This window comes from Rhamphochromis sp. 'chilingali' (assembly GCF_963969265.1).
Source record: "Rhamphochromis sp. 'chilingali' genome assembly, chromosome: 19".
Lineage (NCBI taxonomy): Eukaryota > Metazoa > Chordata > Actinopteri > Cichliformes > Cichlidae > Rhamphochromis > Rhamphochromis sp. 'chilingali'.
Window position 1 is genome coordinate 9,362,991 of NC_137946.1, and position 19,170 is coordinate 9,382,160.

Consider the following 19,170-nt stretch of genomic DNA (forward strand, 5'->3'; position numbering starts at 1 on the left):
AAAATGCAGCAAAATCAAGGCATGCAGAAGGAGATACAGAGACAAAAGAGGAAAACCAGCTAAATTTCAAATGCAAATTATTACCACAATTACTACAGTATTGCCACACATAACAAATTAATAAAATATTAGTGATAACAAAAAGGTCAGATGCAAGCTCAGTTTATTTCTGATATTTTGGTACATGCGGTTCAGTAGTGCCGAACTGATGGCATGCAAGGCAGCTGATGGTGAAGATAGATGGTTTTCTGAGTTTTAAGTTTTAAATCAGAAGCCTCACCTTTTGAGCCACGAGGAAAGTCAACCTTCGGATGCCGTGTTCAAACAGCAGAGATTTCTGGAATAAGAAAAAAATTTTGTTAAAAAAAATTAAAATAAATATATATATTTATAGTCAGGATGATAAGAACAAGCTAAGTCATCTCATATATTCTAATCCATTTTCTTAACTGACAAGATACAAGGTTTTTGCTGTAGATGTCTCCCACCTTTGACTGAGTGAATTCCCGGAACATAGCTGCCAGGCCATCATCATCAATGTCGCTGTCAGTCTTTATAGCAACATTCAGGATATGGATAGGCTCATCCTGGATACTCTGGGTAACAAAGCAAATACACATCTAATTCGAATCCTTAGTTATAGGGGTCAGTGACAGGCTAGTGACTAGTACAAGTCTGCCCTCTTCACCTTGTTGTCCTCTTCACCGTACAGCACGGGATTGCCTCCTTCTGGGAAGGTTGGACTTTGTGGAGGAGAGTCAGAGAAGCAGCTCAACATATCTGTTATGTTCCTATAAAATATTTAAAAAATATATAAAAACGATTAGTGATACTTTTACCTCCCAATAAAAACCACTCAAGTTTAGAATTTTTTTTACACAAGGACTGACTTGGTGAACTCCTGGAAGCTGCGGAAAGCCACCATGGCTCCCATGCGCTGGCAGGGTGGTGTAAAAGACGTGTCAAGCAGAACGTCGCTCACACTGGCCATGTGCACCATGCCGTAGTGATTCAGGTTGGATGAGAATGACATCCTAAGGTGTAGACAGAGAAATATTAAAAAAGGCTTGAATGTTAAAAAACAAACAAACAAAACAAACAAAAAAAACAAGTAGTAACAAAACACCACCAAGGAATGAACATAGGAAAAGAGCTATACCGTAGGCAAGGACATTTAGATATATCCTGTTACGATAACACCGCTTTGCAGTGAACATGACCACGTAAAACCACCAGAATGACCCCTCAAGTATCCAAGTTTCATTTTGATGTGTGTTAGTCCTTTGATTGTAAGCAGGCAACCCCAAAGTTACAGCTTGTATAAGCACTCGAGAGGTCTTATGTGTCAAACCTGTCCACAGTATCCAAATCTGATGCATTTTTCTTCTCAGCATTATCATCCTGTGATTCATTTTCTGGTGCTTTAGGGTCCTGGGGTTTAGTTTCCTCTAATTTAGTGTCCATGACTTTAAGATTTTCCAGGACTGAAGGAAACATTTTCCTGGCAGGACAGTCAGAGGTTTCAGTTTTGGAGATGCGTACTAGTATATGATTTCTACCAAAATTTTATGTGATCATCTTAAACTATATGACATACATAAGTTATCTTAAACTTGCACAATACTGAAGCACATACACACAGCAGTTAGATACAGAGCAGTCATTTCAACAGAAACAGGCACCCATCAGTAAAGACATTTTTTGGCAGAAAGGTTGAATGCCATAGGCCATGCAGATGTCAGTAAAATTAAATTACTCTGCAATTATCAACCAGACTAGACCAAAGTTACTAAATCTAAACAAATAAAACAGCTTTATAACCAACAACTAGATAATTAATCTCAACTTGAATTACAGCTTTATTCATCCAGCTAGCTAGTCACCGGTAGTGGATGCAATTAAAAGAATGTTTTACCTGTTTAGAGTGGGGATGTTCCCTCTGCAATCAAATAACATTGATTATCAAGTGGTTAGTGACAGGCATCAGAAGGAAGACATTTAAGGTGTAGCAATGTGTGCATGTGATTATATGTGTCCCTTAACATATTTTTGCACCAGGAACAACCAAATTATTCTGTGACTTCACACATAAAAAGATTAACGAGAAACACATCTGATGTAAATGCAACCAATTACATTTGTATCCTTGGTGCTCTGTATGTGTGTGTGTGTTTGGGAAGGGGGGGGGGGGGGGGGGGGGGGGGACTGGAAAATTTCATGGGTGGAGTTTCAGAATCTTGTATGCATCCACTGCATATAGAAATGGATGTAATGAATGGTAAAATTATGGTAAATAACTCTTTCTCACAATAAACACACATTTTGCTACTTAACTGCTTCCTCTACACATGCATCACGTGATCCAAAAAGAAACAAACAAACCCTGTTCAGAGACTAACTCTGAACAAAGAGCAGATCACGTCACACTCTCATGCCGTTCCGTATGTCACAAATTATGATGCAAAAATGAAGGTTAATTTATACACAGTAAAACACAAGCATGCGGATGGATGAGTGCAAGGATTTCAAAAAAATAAGCACTACTTAGTAACCACAAGCAAATGCATTGAAACAAACAAAAAATACACAAAACATGCAATCACACATGGACGAACTGAACCCAGCTGCTGAAACTGAGTGAGTGCAACAGAAATGCCACAGTACTGTGTCTGTTAAAAACCTTTTCAAATACTGAGCACGTACAATAACTTCTGACTTTTTTTGTGCCAGATGTTTTTTTTTTCCCCTCAGAACTTAAGCAAGAGCACGTGACCTGAAACTCTTGATTCTCAATTGCTTAATTGCTCAGTCCTGTTTTAACAAACCAAGAAAAGTATTTTCAGTGGTGAAAAATACCTTCTTTTTTTGCACATGACAACATTTACAGGAAAAACAATGGCAAACAGTGACACAGAGGTAGGAAAAAAAAACAAACCCAAAAAAAAACAGGGACCGTGGATATAAAAAGTGCACACATCCCTGCTGGGGGAAAAATAATGAGACAACAATAAATCATTATAAAAATTCTTCCCACCTTTATTGTGACCTATAACTTGTACGACTCAAGAGAAAAACAAACCAATCTGTTATGGGGAAAAAAATGTAAACATAAAAAATAAGCTGGCTGCATAAAAATGCACACCTCTAAAACTAGTACATTACTGGAGCACCTTTTAATTTAAACGTGGCATTCAGTTTTCTTGAGTACACAGTTGTCATCAATTAGAGACTCTCGTTAACCTCGCATAAAGTTCAGCTGTCCTAATAAGATTTTGCTGACATTTACACCATGTCTAGACTATGGGCTAGTGTTGCAAGACTGAAGCCTATTCTGACAAAGAAAACATCCATACACAAGTCTCCTAAAAGCTTGTGGGAAAATGTGATACGGTCTGAAGGTTGAACTTTTTGGCACAATTTCATACAGAACGTTTGGTGCTAAAACCACTCTATGCATGACCGTACTTAAAGTGAAGCACGGTGTTGGCAGTATCATGCTTTGGAGCTGCTTTTCTTTAGCTGGAAACTTAAGTGTTAGTGGAGTGGACAGAACTCGAAACATTTCTACCACCAGTCACAAGAAACCCTTCAAGTTTCTTGCAGACAGCTGAATTAAAGGTTGTGCACATTTATGCAACCAGCTTATTATGCTGATTTGTTTCTTCAATTGAATTGTACAGGTTATAGGTCACATTAAAGGTACCAAAAGTTGAGAATTATTTATTGTGGTTTTAATTTTTATTTCTCAGATGCTTGGCATTTTAACTAGGGTGAGTATGCTATTTATATCCACTGTACTTAATAATAAGTATTCTTTATCTTTTAACAGATACAGTATAATAGGTCATGAAAATTTTATGCAGCCATGCTACACCTTGAGTTGGGATGTCAAAAAAATAAATAAATAAATAAAATGTTGTAGAAAACTGTAAGACAGGAAAAAATTCAGGTTCCTCTATTTAGAAACACAGGCATAAGCAGCAACTGCAGCACATCATTGCAGGTCCCGCTGCTAACACGCAGACTAATATTATTATTGTTGTGTTGTCACCTTGCAAGCAATTTTGATAAAAGCTAACTTTTAATGAAAAATTCAACATGAGAGTAAGAGTAGAATTACTGATGGCACAGCGTCCTGGGGAAAGGAGGGGGTCAGGACAGCAGAATAGTAATGCACATGTACGCGTTTCAGCTATTTTCATGAGCAATACCTGTTGGGATGTGAAGTGGGAAGCATGAACTGAAACTCTACTATACATGTGTTGTCCTTCAGTTGTCGATGCTGAACACTGTTGAGCTCGTAGGCGATGTATGCTCTCCGAACATACACCTGACATTATTGAAGACAGGCAATGCTGGTCAGATATGTGAAGTGCTTGTAAAGTTTGTTCAACTTAAATTCAGAGAAACTGATTAATAAACAAGACTCTTATTCCTCTCACCTCCAGGGCGGCCATCCTGACTACCTGATTACTGTGGTAGAAGAAGTTGGGGAGAACGTCAAAGATGGATGTCTCTGAAAGGATCAGTTTCTAGAGAAAGAAAAATAACAAAGAAAAAAAAAAAAAGTATAATCATACACCTTGGACATTTTGTCTGTTGTTGTGAAACACATGCACAGCCACAACTACTGCTCTTGCCCTTTAATGCTCACCTGAAGGTTCTCAATGCAGAACTGGTGCCCATACATATCGATGGCAGAGAGAAAGATTGACTCCACCTGGTTGTGTCGTAGCTCATAAGAGGGAAGGTGGGAAGCTATCAACACCTGGAAGAATAAGATAAATGTGCTCTTCAGGTATAGCACAGCAAACACTACTTAATTATGCTTTCCTTTACATTTTCTGACAGTGTCAACCTTTACACTGTTTCAGCTACACACTTTGTTGTGCTAATGTGTCACATGTTTTACTTTATATTTATATTTATTTTTAAAGAAATGGAGAGCATATAGTGACATCTGGTGGGAAAATACTAAATAAATAAAGTCTGGTAGTGAGTTACATTCATAGTTGTGTTGGTGTTTCTGTATTGCTCAGCGATCACAGGTGATTCTGAGCTTTGATGTTGCACTTTGACAAACAGTTACTTTTAATAAAACAGCAAAGAGAAAAAACTTCTCTCTACACAGACTGTCAGAGATGTATGGATGAATATTAGCTATTGCATTACTAAAATGAGCAAGCTAGATACAACTACAAACTATGACATTTTGTTTCATGCTGTGCTTACAGGGCACATTACTGCTCAACAGAACAATCACAGAGTTTAAGGCCCATGTTGCTGCAAATTATCTTAAAAGTGCATGTCAGGCTACGCCAGAGGTTAAAAAATCCACAGTCCTACCAATTAGGCATCACCTGAGCCAATCCACAGCCTCTGCCACTTCAAAAGCTTTTCAGCTAAACAATCAGGCTTTTAGATCTTTTTTTTTTTTTCAACTAACTTCTTTTAGTTTCCGAATAGTACTTCTTCATTGCTGTACAGTTTTGTTTTGTTTTTTTAAATTCTGTTATTTCATTGTAGTATGTCAAACAAGATTAGGAGTTCAATTCTGACCTGCCGAGCACGCAGCGCCACCTTTGCATTGGTTGTCTTGCTGAGCTGGGTGAGTTCAGTCAAAATGGCCATCAATTCATCAGTTAGTGTTGGATCACGGCCACAGAGCTGGTCCTGCATGGAGAAGAAGAGGAAGAAGAAGAATATGATAAAAGGCACAACTGCTGAAAATCACTTTTTTATAGAGATTTCTAAATCAGTAAGAATGGATACTTACAATCAGCATAGTAACAAGTAGATTCTTCTTGGTGACTTGAGCATGGGAAAAGATATAATTGAGCACATTGGCCATGTCACCCTTGTTTTCCTCACGCAGTGCAAAGACACACTTATCGTAGTGTCCTGTTGACAGATAGATAAGAGCGTTGGTAAAAACTGGACAGGAAACTTGAGGTTTAAGAGCACCATCAAGTGGTGAGAATATGCTAATGCAATGTTTCTGCTATCCAAGCAAGAAAGTGTCAAGTCACTGTTTCTCACCATTCTGAAACTGGATCTCTACTTTTAGATATTGTCTAAGCAAGTCCATCACGACAGCCTTCATGTGACCTCTGATGCCGCTGCGGTACCTGTTAGACACAAAAACATTCTGGTCTTACAAGAAAAATGTATGCTGTTGTGCAGATAAAGCACACAGCCAAAACATTTACTTTAAACCCTAGGATTAAAACTTGGTGATATTTAGATAAAAAGTATGTTGCTCACTTCTGCACCAGCTGAACAATGCTTTGTGTGTTCATAAAGAAGACTTCTCTCTCTGATTTCTTGTTAAGAGTAGCTGCATGGCTGTCCAGTATGTTTGCAATCTGGAAACAAAGGAAGAAACAATAAGCATTTAATCCCACCAGCAGTGGAGACTGATAAGCATTTAATCCCTTTGGCACTGACAACGCGTTCCTTAACAAGTGTGTGTTACAGGCTATGTAAAGAAATTTAAAAGCTACATGAAATTCTGGACCACAAATCTATTTGTCACTCACACACATCCGCACCTAGATATGGCACTTTCATTCTGCATGAAGCCACTGGGTTCATTGTTTTCAAAATACATTTTTAAAAAATGGTCACATGAAAGTGGGCTGTAACTGTATAAGGAGCTCAGGTCTGAAAAGCTGATAAGGTATGTGTAGTAAGAAATATGTGGTTCATGTGCAAGTGTCTGTGATGCACCTGCTGGCTGGGGAACTGGCAAAGCACAGAAGTTATGTTGCTGGCATACTGAGCCATCTCCTTCTTGATGGCCTTCTCCACAGCAGGGGGGATGCGACCTGAAACACTCGTCATGATGTCTTGAAGCTCCAACAGTGGTAAAGAAGGATCGCGCATGGTTTTCATTACCCTTTCCACCCATTCTTTCAACTAGGAGAGACACAAGAAGTGTGTTCAAGACTAAGCAAAGTAATGCTGGTGTGCACACTGGTGTACATGAATTCTTACCTTAGCACTGAAGAAAGGCTCAGGTAGACAATAGCCATTCATCATGTGGACAAGATGACCCAGTGTGTTATGGAAAACTCTGTGCAGCTTCTCTCCTCTCAAAGCTACTGCCTGGATAGAAGGCAGGGTCCCTGTGTAGAGCTCAGCCTGTGAGACAATACAAATACCGATTACTAATAAGTCACTGGATTTTTAAAATACATCAGCGTGTCAATGGTATGTTCTAGTAGGAGGTAGAGGTTATGGTGTGAAATAAGCAATTCTTAATCCACTGCTTAGTTTATTCTCTGCTTAATTGTTGTGTTAAGTTTTATATTTTTTTAATTTATTCAATTTGGTAATTTTACAATTTCTTGGGAACTCAACTGCTGTTTTGCTCTTTGCTTCACCATATGGGTGCAATATAGACTCATGATGATGGTGAGCTCAACCTCATTTTGGTTCATTTGGTTCCTCATAGATAATGATATGTAATTATAATACAATGGTAGAGCAGATAAATGCTTATAGGCTGGATGTGTGTGTGTGTGTGTGTGTGTGTGTGTGTGCGCGTGCGTGCGTGCTCTCATGTCTGGGGGTTATTCAGGTATGGCTTGTAGAAAGCAAGCATATGTGTCAGTGACGTATCTATTCGATTCGTCTTAGTTTGAGACGCTTGTGCTGGAGTTTAACATCCGTTAGATTTAATTGTCTGTCTGTCTCTTCTTGCACATTGGTTCCCCTCATATATCTGAACATAAAGCGATTAATCATTAAACGCAACACATGCATATTTAAACTAATACTCAGTGTTACCAAGATACCTGCTAAGATACTTTTTATGGGCAAATGACATCAAAGTTAAAACCGATGCTCTAATTTAACCTGATGTAAACAAAAATATTACGTTAACCGTCATTTTGCATTATACAAAATCCTACTTGCTGCACAGCAAATACTGCATCTGTGACAACAATAAAGTGGAATGATGAGACATAATGTACCTGCTGCACTCTGCTTGGGTCATCCAGTTGCAACTTGGCAATGACACAGCCAGGCTCCAATGCTGCTCCAGCCCTCTTCACATAGTGAATACAACCAGACTCTGCTGCAGTGAGGGTCATGACCATCTTCATCACCTGTTTATTTGCAAATAACCATATGTATATTTACAGATTCCATCTTTATAGTGGACTGCACACAACTAACCATTAAACCAGAGGTGGGACCAAGTCATTGTTTTGCAAGTCTCAAGTAAGTCTCAAGTCTTTATCCTCAAGTCTCAAGTCAAGTCTCAAGTAATGTCAGGCAAGTCAGAGTCGAGTCTCAAGTCACTGGTGTAAAAGTCCGAGTCAAGTCACAAGTCTGAAACTTTGAATTTCAAGTCCTTTCAAGTCTTTAAAAAAAAAACAAAAAAAAAAACGAAAAAAGCATGTTGCAGTTATATGCTAAATGTAAATATTAGACCATGTAATTTTTAAATCTGTGTTTTTCTCAACACATGACAAAATAGTGAACTTAGAAAATATACACAAATTGTGAAATTGCACCTCTTTAAAATGCAGCTCAATTAAACCTAGCTCCAAGAATAATTTTCACCGACAGTTCTGAGATAAGCTGCATGTTATTCTTGGATGCGGTTGTAGGACCAGCTTTAAAATCGCATGACAAAAATATCATACACATTAAAAAAAACTGTATCACCAACGTAGCCTGTACAACATTTGCTAGTTAGATGAAGTCAGCTATCTCATCTTAGCATATTTATATGCATATTTATAATTATACGGTTCTTGGAGTGAGTGCATACACTCATGAAGTTTAGTAACTTCAGGTCACTGCAACAAGCCCAGGTACAGTTTACCGACGGATGGGTGCAGGACCTTGAAATGCACCGTGTAGAACGAAAGACCATCGTACGTATCATAAGTTTACCAGTCTCACAAATTGTCGTCATAAATACACATTCCTTAACCGTTTATTAATAGGACCTTTGAGCTCAACGGTAATTAATTAGTAGTGGAAATAATTTCTGGTACGCGTTACAGAAATGTAGCAGTGACAATAATACTGTATGCTGTAATCGTACTGGGCAATTAGTGATACAAAACAACTGTTTTATCCTGTGAATAAAAGTATATGTTTTTGTCACTGTACCATAATAACAGAGGCGAAACGCAATATTGTGTCAGGACAATTCACTATTTATGCACAATAAACAAAGGAGCATAGCGCGACAATTTCTGTTCAGCACCAGACTTGCTTGTAACCTATATCACCAATTATGTTATGAAAATGACGTATTAACTACTAAAAAACACTGACCTTCGTGTAAATGCTTGGAGCAGACTAACCTGTGAGCTGGAGTGTTCTGGGACGTTATATTTGGTCTTTGAATGGCTGCAATCCAGTCGCGTCTTTGTTACTTCGGAAACATGGCTTGAACAATTTCTCTTCAACGACGTAATCCGATAACAACCGATCTCTTTACCCGTCGGCTTCCCGTGGCTGTCATGCGACCGGCTATTGCAGTTAATAATACAACGGCTTCTTGACATTTTTGTGTTTCTTTTTATCGCTGTATAACTGATTTTAATTGAAAGCCTGCGTGCGCTAGTACCGCTTGCCACGAGTTCCCAGAATCCTTTGCGGTTCTACCCGTGAATGACGTCACATTTTCAATCTCTATATAATATGCATGTTAAATTTTATATTTGGGGTAAAATATCAAGTCTTTTCAAGTAAACCGGTTCAAGTCCAATTCAAGTCCCAAGTCATTGGTGTAAAAGTCCAAGTCAAGTCACAAGTCTTAGAACATTTTTTCAAGTCAAGTCTAAAGTCATAAAATTAATGACTCGAGTCTGACTCGAGTCCAAGTCATGTGACTCGAGTCCACACCTCTGCATTAAACTAATGTACCTCTATTTCAGCGTAGCACTGGCCAGCAAACACATGCCCGCCATCCTCAATAGTGTACTGAATGAGTTTTCCTGCTGAAGGAGACCGCAGCAGCGAGGGATCATTTTCTTTCTCAAAAACACACGTCTTGTTCCCAATTGTGATGCGATACCTGACAACAAAAAAACAACAAAAACAGTGTTAACAAACCAGAAATTAGAAGATTTCAGTGTCATGTTTTATCTGAAGATCTTAAATCAGGGGTCTCAAACTCGCGGCCCACAGGCCATTTGCGGCCCACGTCACCTCCGCTTGCGGGCCGCATATTGATGTGAACATTTTTTTTTAATTATTATACAAAAAATTATTTAATACGACGCCAGAGTGTTACAGGGATGGCCTTTTAAGACTGTATGAGCGTGAGGGAGGGAGAAAAAGGAAAGTCGAAAAGTACGAGGTGCTACCGAGCAGAAATGGGAGATGGAAGCATGTAAATATAAAAATAACCACTGCAGCCAAAAAGAGTGCCTGACGAGCCCAGTAAGCTATTAAGACTCGACTTTACAATGTGTTCGTTTTTTCCTCAATAATGTTCTGCTTTATTTATTTATTTTTTTTTTTTAAATTGTTGTCATGTGGTAAACTTACAGTTACAATAGTAACAATTCTTTCATACAGTTAATGGTTTTGTTTACCTGTCCACCTCTTCTTTCATGTACGTAGTGTAGCTGCTTCCATCATATGAAAGCAAAAGACCTCCATCACTAAGCCGATGGACATCCACCTCAGCAGAAGAATTGTTCATGATGACCACATAGGAATTGGGAGACTGACGAGTCACTGTCAGAACGTACTTAGTACCTTCATAGATCAACTCCACATCCACAGTGTTGAGCAGCGTGTGTGGTGGTAGCACCTGCCCCCTGGTCAGAGAGTACAGAGTGTCTCATGTTATCTATTCAAAATGCTGTTTTTTCAAATGATTGTTTCTACTGCGGCTTACAACAGATTACAACTCATTTGTTTGTTTACATATTAAATAATGGCCAAAACGAATTTACGGGGATGGCCGTAGCTCAGGTGGCAGAGCAGGTCAGCCACTAATCAGAAGGTCGGTGGTTCAATCCCAGGCTGCATCCTGGCTGCATGCCAAATATCCTTGGGCAAGATACTAACCCCATGTTTGCCTACTGGTGGTGGTCAGAGGGCCCGGTGGCGCCTGTGTCCGGCAGCCTCGCCTCTGTCAGTGCGCCCCAGGGCAGCTGTGGCTACAATGTAGCTTGCCATCGCCAGTGTGTGAATGTGTGTGTGAATGGGTGAATGACTGAATGTAGTGTAAAGCGCTTTGGGGTCCTATGGACTAGAAAAGCGCTATACAAATGCAGGCCATTTACCATTTACTAGTAATGCTTCTACACATAAGAAACAGTTTAGCAAAGAAACAAGTTCAAATTGTATCTCTGTTGTTAGCAGCCCATCTCAAAAACAAATCATCTGTTCCCATTTCTTTAGCCAAATCTATGGAAAATACCAACAGTATACAGTGTGCCCTTAAAAAAAATGAAGAAACTGGACAAATGGTGGGCCTAAAACAATTATACAATATATTATATTTAACATCAAATGATCCTCTACAGTTCTCTAAAGCCTCATCAGAAAGTGTCTCGGCATTGTGATGATCCCAAAGACACTGTCAAAGCAATAACACCATATGTGGATAGAAAATGCACACAGGGGTACACCTTTAGTCATTGACTATCATCTCGACAGAGAATGGAACCAGTCTGGAGAACTATTCCTGAAGACTACTTCAAGAAATGAAAAGAAAGCTTGCCTCAGTGTGGGCAGGCTGTGTTGAAGACTTAAAGGTAGTGATGCCAAATATTCACTTTCAAGCTCATTAGAATAATTTTTGCCTTATATACTGCATTCCTATGTATGTTTAAAAAAAAAAAACACTGCACACATTTCCCACATTCCTAGCAATATATAAAGGATTGAGGCTAGAGAATTTGCGCAGTACTGTATTTGACCATATATTATTTGCATTAGATTTTTACCTTTCCAGAGAGTGCAAAAAGTTGGAAACACTGTTCCTGAGATTAACATCTGCCACATGCAGTGCACCGCTCACAATTCCCAGCATGGTATCAGGACGCTCCGCCTGCATGTAAATTACACTTTACAACTTACACAAAAACAGTCATGCATTATATGCTGTGGATATCAGGAGGATAAACCAAAGAGACTATCATCCCAACATTTGGTTTTATTGTGGTTTCAGTGCAGACACTAACATATAGGTCAAACATTAAATAACCTGTCGTTACAGTTAAGAACATCCATTGGCAACAGCTGCATAATCTCCACATACCTGCATCTTCTCTGAGATAAGTCTGTCCAGCCAGCCTGTGTCGATACTATTGTGCTGGAAGCTTTCTGTCTCCAGCAGCTTAATGAGGTATTCCACTGTTGTCCTGAAGTCACCCCTGATAGACAGCTCCTTAAGCGCAACCACCATGTTTCTAAAAGAAGCCATAACCTCTGTTTAGACATTGTACAGAAATAATCCATATTGGTAAGTGTATATAATAAAATGGAGTAAAAATAATAAGATCAATGTTTCTTAATTCTGAGTATACTCACGAGATGGCTTCTTCACGATTCTCTCCCCATGAGAAGCAGTGCCCAAACTGGGAGTCGGCAAACTCATGCAGCCCTCCAGCCGCTGCAACGCTGAAGTAGCCCCATACATTCTTATTGCTGCGGAAATTCAGCTCTTGCACTGTTCCAGAGCTTGGCTTGAAACCCTGCAATCACACAGCATAAACACAGTGATGCAAAGTGGACATTCAAACAGTAGTGATAATAGTACTTGTTGTTTTTAAAAAAAAAAAAAGAAGAAGACTGAAAAGTAATATGAGTCACACAATAACGTCAGCAGATATGAATCGTTGGGTAACCTTTGGCTGGAAAACTTTTGCACAGCAGGAATGAGTGAATCTTACCTCATCTGGGTTCTCACTGGTGATACGAGCAGCAATGACATGGCCCCGTGGGGAAGGGGCAGTTGACAGAGCCTCAAAATCAATGGGAGAATCCCCCCAGGGCTGAACGCCATAAAGCATTCTAATGTCTTTGATCCGATGAAGAGGAATGCCCATAGCAATCTAACAAAGAAAGAAAAAAAAGGGAAAAAAAAGAAAAGAAAAGAAAAAGAGTATTATTAACGTAACACATGGTGATCATAAACTAGCATGGAAAAATGATAACAGTCTGACTAAATAGCATATATTAGACCATGATTACTTTCCCCCCATTTTTTAATAAAGAACCCCCAAAAGATTTCTTTGTCGTGCCTATTTGAATCTTATCAATCCATCTTTCAACCAACCAAGATAATGAGCACTGAATCAGATAGTGTGTCACTCCCAAGTAGCACCCAATCAGCTTGCCTACAATGCCCTCGCAGTCCTTCAGCTTCATTGCCACTGACCTATTTACACACAATCCTAAACACTGCAGAGCAGACCACGTGACCCATCACTGCTACTCCGTGATCTGCTTCAGTGTTTCTGCACATTGCGCATTTGCCGTTGGTTGCCATAGCAACCAGAGGCCCCATCATAGCATCGACCATGGTGAAGCATGCTTATTTTTAGAGTCTGTGACTGGCCTGTAGTGGACAATGTGTATGATGTAACTGTGAGCTACTGAATAAGTGAGACCAACCTGCAGCTGGGCAGCAGGCAAGTTGACATCAGCCACCATCTCAGTGCACGGGTGTTCCACCTGTAGACGAGGGTTGAGCTCCAGGAAATAGAAGCTGCCATCCTGGCTGTAGAGGTACTCAACTGTACCAGCACTTACATAACCCACCAACTTAGCCAGCTTTACTGCACACTGAAAGGCGAGAACAGTTCAGGTTAATTTAAGCTTGAAATTTGTTGGTACCAATTTCCATTTATCAGTGCAAGTGATGCTAGAGGGGGAATACCTTTTCCATATCCTCAAACACATCAGAAGTGGCGATGGTAGCAGGAGCCTCTTCTATAATTTTCTGGTGTCGCCGCTGCACAGAACAGTCTCTGCCAAACAGGGAAATGGCATTGCCATACTGATCAGCCAAAATCTGAACCTCCAAGTGACGGGCATGCTTGGCTAGCTGCATGACAAAAATGGGCGATCCTGGGACTTCTGCCTGGACCTGGAAAAGATAAAATATATTCTTGAAATCGTTGAATACATAAAATACCACCGTACCAAAAAGCAGGAAAAGCTGTACATGTTCACTTACCTGTCTGAACAGGTTAGGGAAATCATCAGCAGAGTTGACTTTACGGATCCCTTTTCCTCCACCACCTTCGGAGGCCTTCACCATTATAGGGTAGCCAATTTTCTCTGCAGCCTTGTGATAGAAAGAGATGTTAGAAAGAGTGCATGCAACACTCATTTTCCATTATACAGCATTAGGTGAATTGCTTACTTTCATGCCATGCTCTACATCCTGGACGCAGCCGAGCTCATACAAGTCGTGAGGAATGTTGACGACCTTCTTCTTTTGGTTATTCTCTGGCCAGTCCACTGTCAGACCTGAAAAAGAAGATCCCAAAATGTACTCAGCATAGAAACTTGTCAGTGTCCCTGTGCATTGTTAATATTTTATTTCATCTGAAATGTTGACCAGCTACAATATTCAGACACCAGAATCTATGACCTACCTGTTCCGCTCCAGGGCAGTGTTGGAATTCCAGCTGTCTGAGCCACGATGGAGGAAGCAATCTTATCTCCAAGCGCCCACATAGCCTGACTTGGTGGACCTAAGAAAAGAGAGAAGAATTTTAACACTTTACTCTTACGTTACTCTGGCAAATGAAGAACAGGTGATGGTCAACAAAGTGACCCTCACTCCTCACCCATGAAAGCAATGCCATGCTTTTGAAGGAGCTCTGGGAGTTTGGGGTTTTCTGAGGCATGCCCCCATCCAGCCCACACTGCCTATAATACATAAAACAATACAACACCAGATGATAAATAAAAAAGAAAAAAAAGAAAAGAAAGAAAGGTAATTACAGAAGAAACTATTGAAAAATATTCTGGTGATACCTGAACTGGTATGCGTTTAGCAATGTCTAGAATGAGCTCAACATTGGCATAGTTGTTGTTATTAGTCCCCCCGGGTACAGGCACATAATGATCTGCCATCTTAATGTACTCTGTAAGCACAAAAAATATGACAAAACATGAACAATTATTCTCAGTCCTTTCAATAATACCAAAAAAGGCCAGTCATATTAGCTATAAGATAGTTAAAATGTAAAATTTTTGAATGTAAAATTTTAGAATCATCAGAATCAACATACTTATTAATCCCTAGGGAAATCATGTTGAAATGTTGTATGTAGAAATCATGAAGTCAATATACCTGTCTCAAAAGCCTCAAAATATGCTGAAGGTGGTACCACATACAATGAGTCTACTGTTTGGGGAAACCAAACTTTAGCTCACCTGCATTGGCCTTCAGGTCTTCTGGGGTCACCATGACGACAAAACGGATTGCCCTTTCATTGCGAAACATTTCATAGGCCCAGCGGCGGATGGAGCGCATGCATTTCACTGCTGCAATGCCATTGTTTGCAATGAGCACCTGAAAAAGGAGATCAGTTACTATTGTTAACATAGTCTAATCACAATATAGCAGGAAAGTTATGAAATGCACATACAGTCAATCATTTGACTGACATAATATCACAATTTGAACTTGAATCTTTTAATGTTTTTTGTTATTATTGCAGAGTTTATAAATTAGATTATTGTATAGAATTATTGTCCCTATATAACACGTTGGGGTTTTTTGGAGTTTTTTTTTTTTTTTTAAAATCAGAATTTCTTACCTTTTCAATGACCCTGTTACCACCAAAGCGTGTGACAAATTCAGCAGGAGAAGCAACAGTGAAGTCCCTCTGGAGGTCAATACGCCTGCGATCTCGTCCTTGTTTCACCAGGTGCAGGCCTGACATGCTTGATCTGTTTTAATTTAAAAAAAACAACAAAGAATATCAATATAATGTCCCTTTGGTTATACAGCTTCTGGATAAGTTGGTGAAATGGTCAGAATGTCTAACCATAAATAAAAATCTATGACAACAGTAGGAAAAAAACAAACAAAAAACCAACAACCTAGAAATAAAATAATGGAAGAAATTGTTAAAAAGAGTAGAATTTCTTGTTCAAACACATTTACATGTTGGGGCAAGTGCTTCCAACAGAAACTGCCGAGCCCTGTAAATCAAAGCTCCACCCAAAGAGGAAGAGTTGGGACAGTTGGGTACTATGGGTGGAGGAACGTGACAGGGTGTGGCAGAGCCTGGGCCCGTTTAGCTGGCTGGCTTCTATATGACATGACACTGGATGGTTGCATCACTGTAAAGATCTTGACGTGGATCAACTCTGTCCAGATGTGGAAGAGATTGTGTGTGTGGGGGGAGTGGGGAGACGGGGCGGCATAACCCCCGTTCATCCAGTATTTCCAGTTCTGACAACGGTAGTGCCGCCCAGTGTCTTTCGGTTTACCCTCATTGAAACTGATCACATCAAAACCAGCCACAAATAAAAGTAAACTTGCTGATTATGGCACAAAGAAAGTCAGCATGCAAGAAATGATAATAATTAATGTCCCAAGTGTTTTTGCAAGTAATTATACTTAGAGGTCAAATACACATAAAAACACACACGCACTGTTTTTTTTTTAACTTAAATTTAAAACGAAAACTTTAAATAACAAAACACAGGAGATCAGGGAGCCCAGTAGGAAAAAAAAAACAACCCCACCCCCACCAAAAAAACAGGATTGGCAGAGAGGCTAAAAACTACTATCATGAATAGCTCCTTTCAAAAGTTTGGGAATTCCTGTCTGTAAAAAATCATTTGACCATTTTTCCACAAAAACATTCTGCAGTCAAGATGACTGCTCTCCGGGACAATCTCACACAGTGAGGGCACAGAGGAACCTTTAGGTAGAGTGCAACTAGAAAAACCGCATTTTTCACAAGTTGCTCAAAGGGTTATGAAGCCAAGGAAAACTACATAATCTGAGCAGAGCATGCTGCGTGTTATTTTAGACTACAGATGTTGGCTAGTTTCACAAAGACAGCACAGAAAGTTGCAGGATCCCTATCCCTATCTCTCATTAGCTATATATAGCTTTTAGAAGGACATTTACAAATGTTTGAATAAAATGTATATTTCTGTTGCATTACCATTTAGAAGCCAGACAGACAAAGAAGGTTTACAGGCTAACCTTAAATTGTGCATAGGACCATCGATGTGGTCGAAGCCCATTTCATAGGTGCTGTCCGAACTCCCGGAAGATGGAGACAAGGAGCGAGTCTCCTTCTCGTCCAGCTGTATGTCCACCTTTCCTTGGTTTTCATCCTCTGAGTTCTCCTCTGACACAGATCCCACAATGAAGCGAGAGTGCAATTCCGCAACAGCCGGAATCTTCTTGGCAGCACCGTCCTGTTGTGCCATGGTCGGGCGACAGGAGCAGGCTCCAAACACTGACAAGAAGCAGAGCAGTGGTTGCAACAGTTATAAAGGAGCCACAGAGTACAGTGTGACACAGATTGCTTTGGCTGGAACACAAGGCTGTTTGTCATTATTGCAAAAGTGGGTTACATGAACTTAAGTTTCTTGATAGTGCAATTGATATTGCATCATTTTTGTGCACACTCTGGAAAAAAATGCCACTTTATGATCTGCCAAAACAGTTGCTTAGAATAAAATATTAATAACAAAATATTAAACAATAACACCTGAATGTAATGAGTGCTATATTGTCACCAGTAATCATATAGACAGAACCAATGAAGCATTATTTAGGCAGACAGCCATATAATCAAATTTGCTATTTGCCAGAGTTGCACTGTAATCATCAGTTGTCCTGTGTACACTTTGCATCTGCTATTTAAAAGAGTGGACAAAAGCAAAACAATTAAGACAATTGCTTGATTAAAACTCCTGTTTTTCCTCAAAACCCTAGCATCTGCTACAGTAATACTGACATTCCCTTTCTTCTCCCCCTTGTTAATTTACCATGAAGCCTCGAAAAAACGTTAATTAACAGCCACGTGCGGAAACGATAAGACGTTACTTAACTGCTATGTTGCTGTCGCCCTACCTGTCCAGTTGCCACAACTGTTAAAAAAAAACCCACCTGTCAGAGCAACTGGAAAGAGTAGACTCTCAGGTAAGGCACACCTTACCTCTCGGCAGGCGCTTGCGGGACCAGAAAAACAAGCCGAGCACCGCAAACAGGCACGCTGTAAAAGTGAGCCAGGAGAACATCACGAAATGATAGCTGTGTTTAGCTTGTTAATAGACCCATATTTCTGTTTTCCGCAATGAACATTATTTAATGAGATAACTTTAGAACCGCCTTCTAGAAAAAGAAAAATTAAGGGGGGGGGAACAAGAACTAAGGCTGAGTCGACTAGTTAAGGTTACCTGTCCGGTGAAGGCTAGCTTCTTTACCCAGCAACCCCAGATAAGCTGAGGCGCAGGTGCTAATAACGCTAGCTTACCGGCAGGCGCTAATACAATTATAATTCCACAGTAACGGCACTAATACAATAGCACGGACTGTACTGTACTGGCTACCGTTGTACTGTACTGCAGTGTGGGTGAAAACCTGGGTGCAGACGCGAAGTAATAAGAGATAAACCCTTGCAGGTATGCTAGCGACTCACCGGTGGAGATAAACCGACACGTAATCCTGAAAAAAAGTTGAATTAAAAAGATCGATAAATTAATTGTATCTGCCAGACATCTCTCTTTCGAGTGATGATGAAAACATCACATCATGATGAGGTCACACATCACCATCAGATGCTTAAACAGCAGAGAGTGGGGTGATGTGATGATGCGCAGGCAGGTTATTCCTGGGCATTGACCTCTGACTGCAGCTTCCGCTATAGAACTAGTTTAGATAGTAAAGACATCACACCCAAGCCGGTATATTAACGACTTCAGCATTATGTGTTCAGGCTGTCTATCTATTCTTCCGTTTATAAGGGAATGACGTAAAAAAAACCAGAAAATATATTGTATGTTGGACGTTATGAACAACTTGTAATTATACAGTTAATTACAAGTTGTACATAACGTCTAAAATACAATATATTTAATATAATAATATAATTTTAAAAAAGAAAGAAAACTGTGGAGTCAAGATAACCACAGCTGCTACACCAGCTGAAATCAAACGAAACGCTAGTGTTTTTGTAACATCCATCCAAG

The 19,170-nt window shown here is 39.8% G+C and overlaps 1 protein-coding gene across 8 annotated transcripts in view; it reads right to left on the reverse strand.

Moving 5' to 3' along the window:
- Positions 1-18,811, reverse strand: part of acaca (acetyl-CoA carboxylase alpha) — a 33,473-nt gene extending 14,662 nt beyond the window's left edge. Inside the window, exons 1-34 of one of the 8 annotated variants that reach the window (XM_080867674.1) lie at positions 18,621-18,811; positions 18,138-18,194; positions 17,174-17,432; positions 15,768-15,900; positions 15,382-15,520; positions 14,980-15,089; positions 14,790-14,871; positions 14,595-14,693; positions 14,360-14,466; positions 14,171-14,281; positions 13,871-14,080; positions 13,606-13,776; positions 12,882-13,043; positions 12,520-12,683; positions 12,248-12,398; positions 11,934-12,037; positions 10,569-10,796; positions 9,895-10,045; positions 7,980-8,114; positions 6,997-7,143; positions 6,730-6,918; positions 6,265-6,365; positions 6,040-6,128; positions 5,777-5,901; positions 5,560-5,673; positions 4,655-4,768; positions 4,443-4,532; positions 4,212-4,330; positions 1,916-1,939; positions 1,352-1,501; positions 891-1,034; positions 689-791; positions 489-596; positions 281-337 (exon numbers count right to left, since the gene is read on the reverse strand). In XM_080867674.1, coding sequence (XP_080723800.1) covers positions 281-337; positions 489-596; positions 689-791; positions 891-1,034; positions 1,352-1,501; positions 1,916-1,939; positions 4,212-4,330; positions 4,443-4,532; positions 4,655-4,768; positions 5,560-5,673; positions 5,777-5,901; positions 6,040-6,128; positions 6,265-6,365; positions 6,730-6,918; positions 6,997-7,143; positions 7,980-8,114; positions 9,895-10,045; positions 10,569-10,796; positions 11,934-12,037; positions 12,248-12,398; positions 12,520-12,683; positions 12,882-13,043; positions 13,606-13,776; positions 13,871-14,080; positions 14,171-14,281; positions 14,360-14,466; positions 14,595-14,693; positions 14,790-14,871; positions 14,980-15,089; positions 15,382-15,520; positions 15,768-15,900; positions 17,174-17,403 — 4,161 coding nt within the window. In that variant the 5' untranslated portion in view covers positions 17,404-17,432; positions 18,138-18,194; positions 18,621-18,811. Of the gene's footprint in view, positions 1-280; positions 338-488; positions 597-688; positions 792-890; positions 1,035-1,351; positions 1,502-1,915; positions 1,940-4,211; positions 4,331-4,442; positions 4,533-4,654; positions 4,769-5,559; positions 5,674-5,776; positions 5,902-6,039; positions 6,129-6,264; positions 6,366-6,729; positions 6,919-6,996; positions 7,144-7,979; positions 8,115-9,894; positions 10,046-10,568; positions 10,797-11,933; positions 12,038-12,247; positions 12,399-12,519; positions 12,684-12,881; positions 13,044-13,605; positions 13,777-13,870; positions 14,081-14,170; positions 14,282-14,359; positions 14,467-14,594; positions 14,694-14,789; positions 14,872-14,979; positions 15,090-15,381; positions 15,521-15,767; positions 15,901-17,173; positions 17,433-18,030; positions 18,195-18,620 lie in introns of those variants that run through there. The other 7 variants (XM_080867675.1, XM_080867673.1, XM_080867672.1 and 4 more) reach the window with 7 other exon arrangements.
- Between the last annotated feature and the right edge of the window lie 359 nt (positions 18,812-19,170).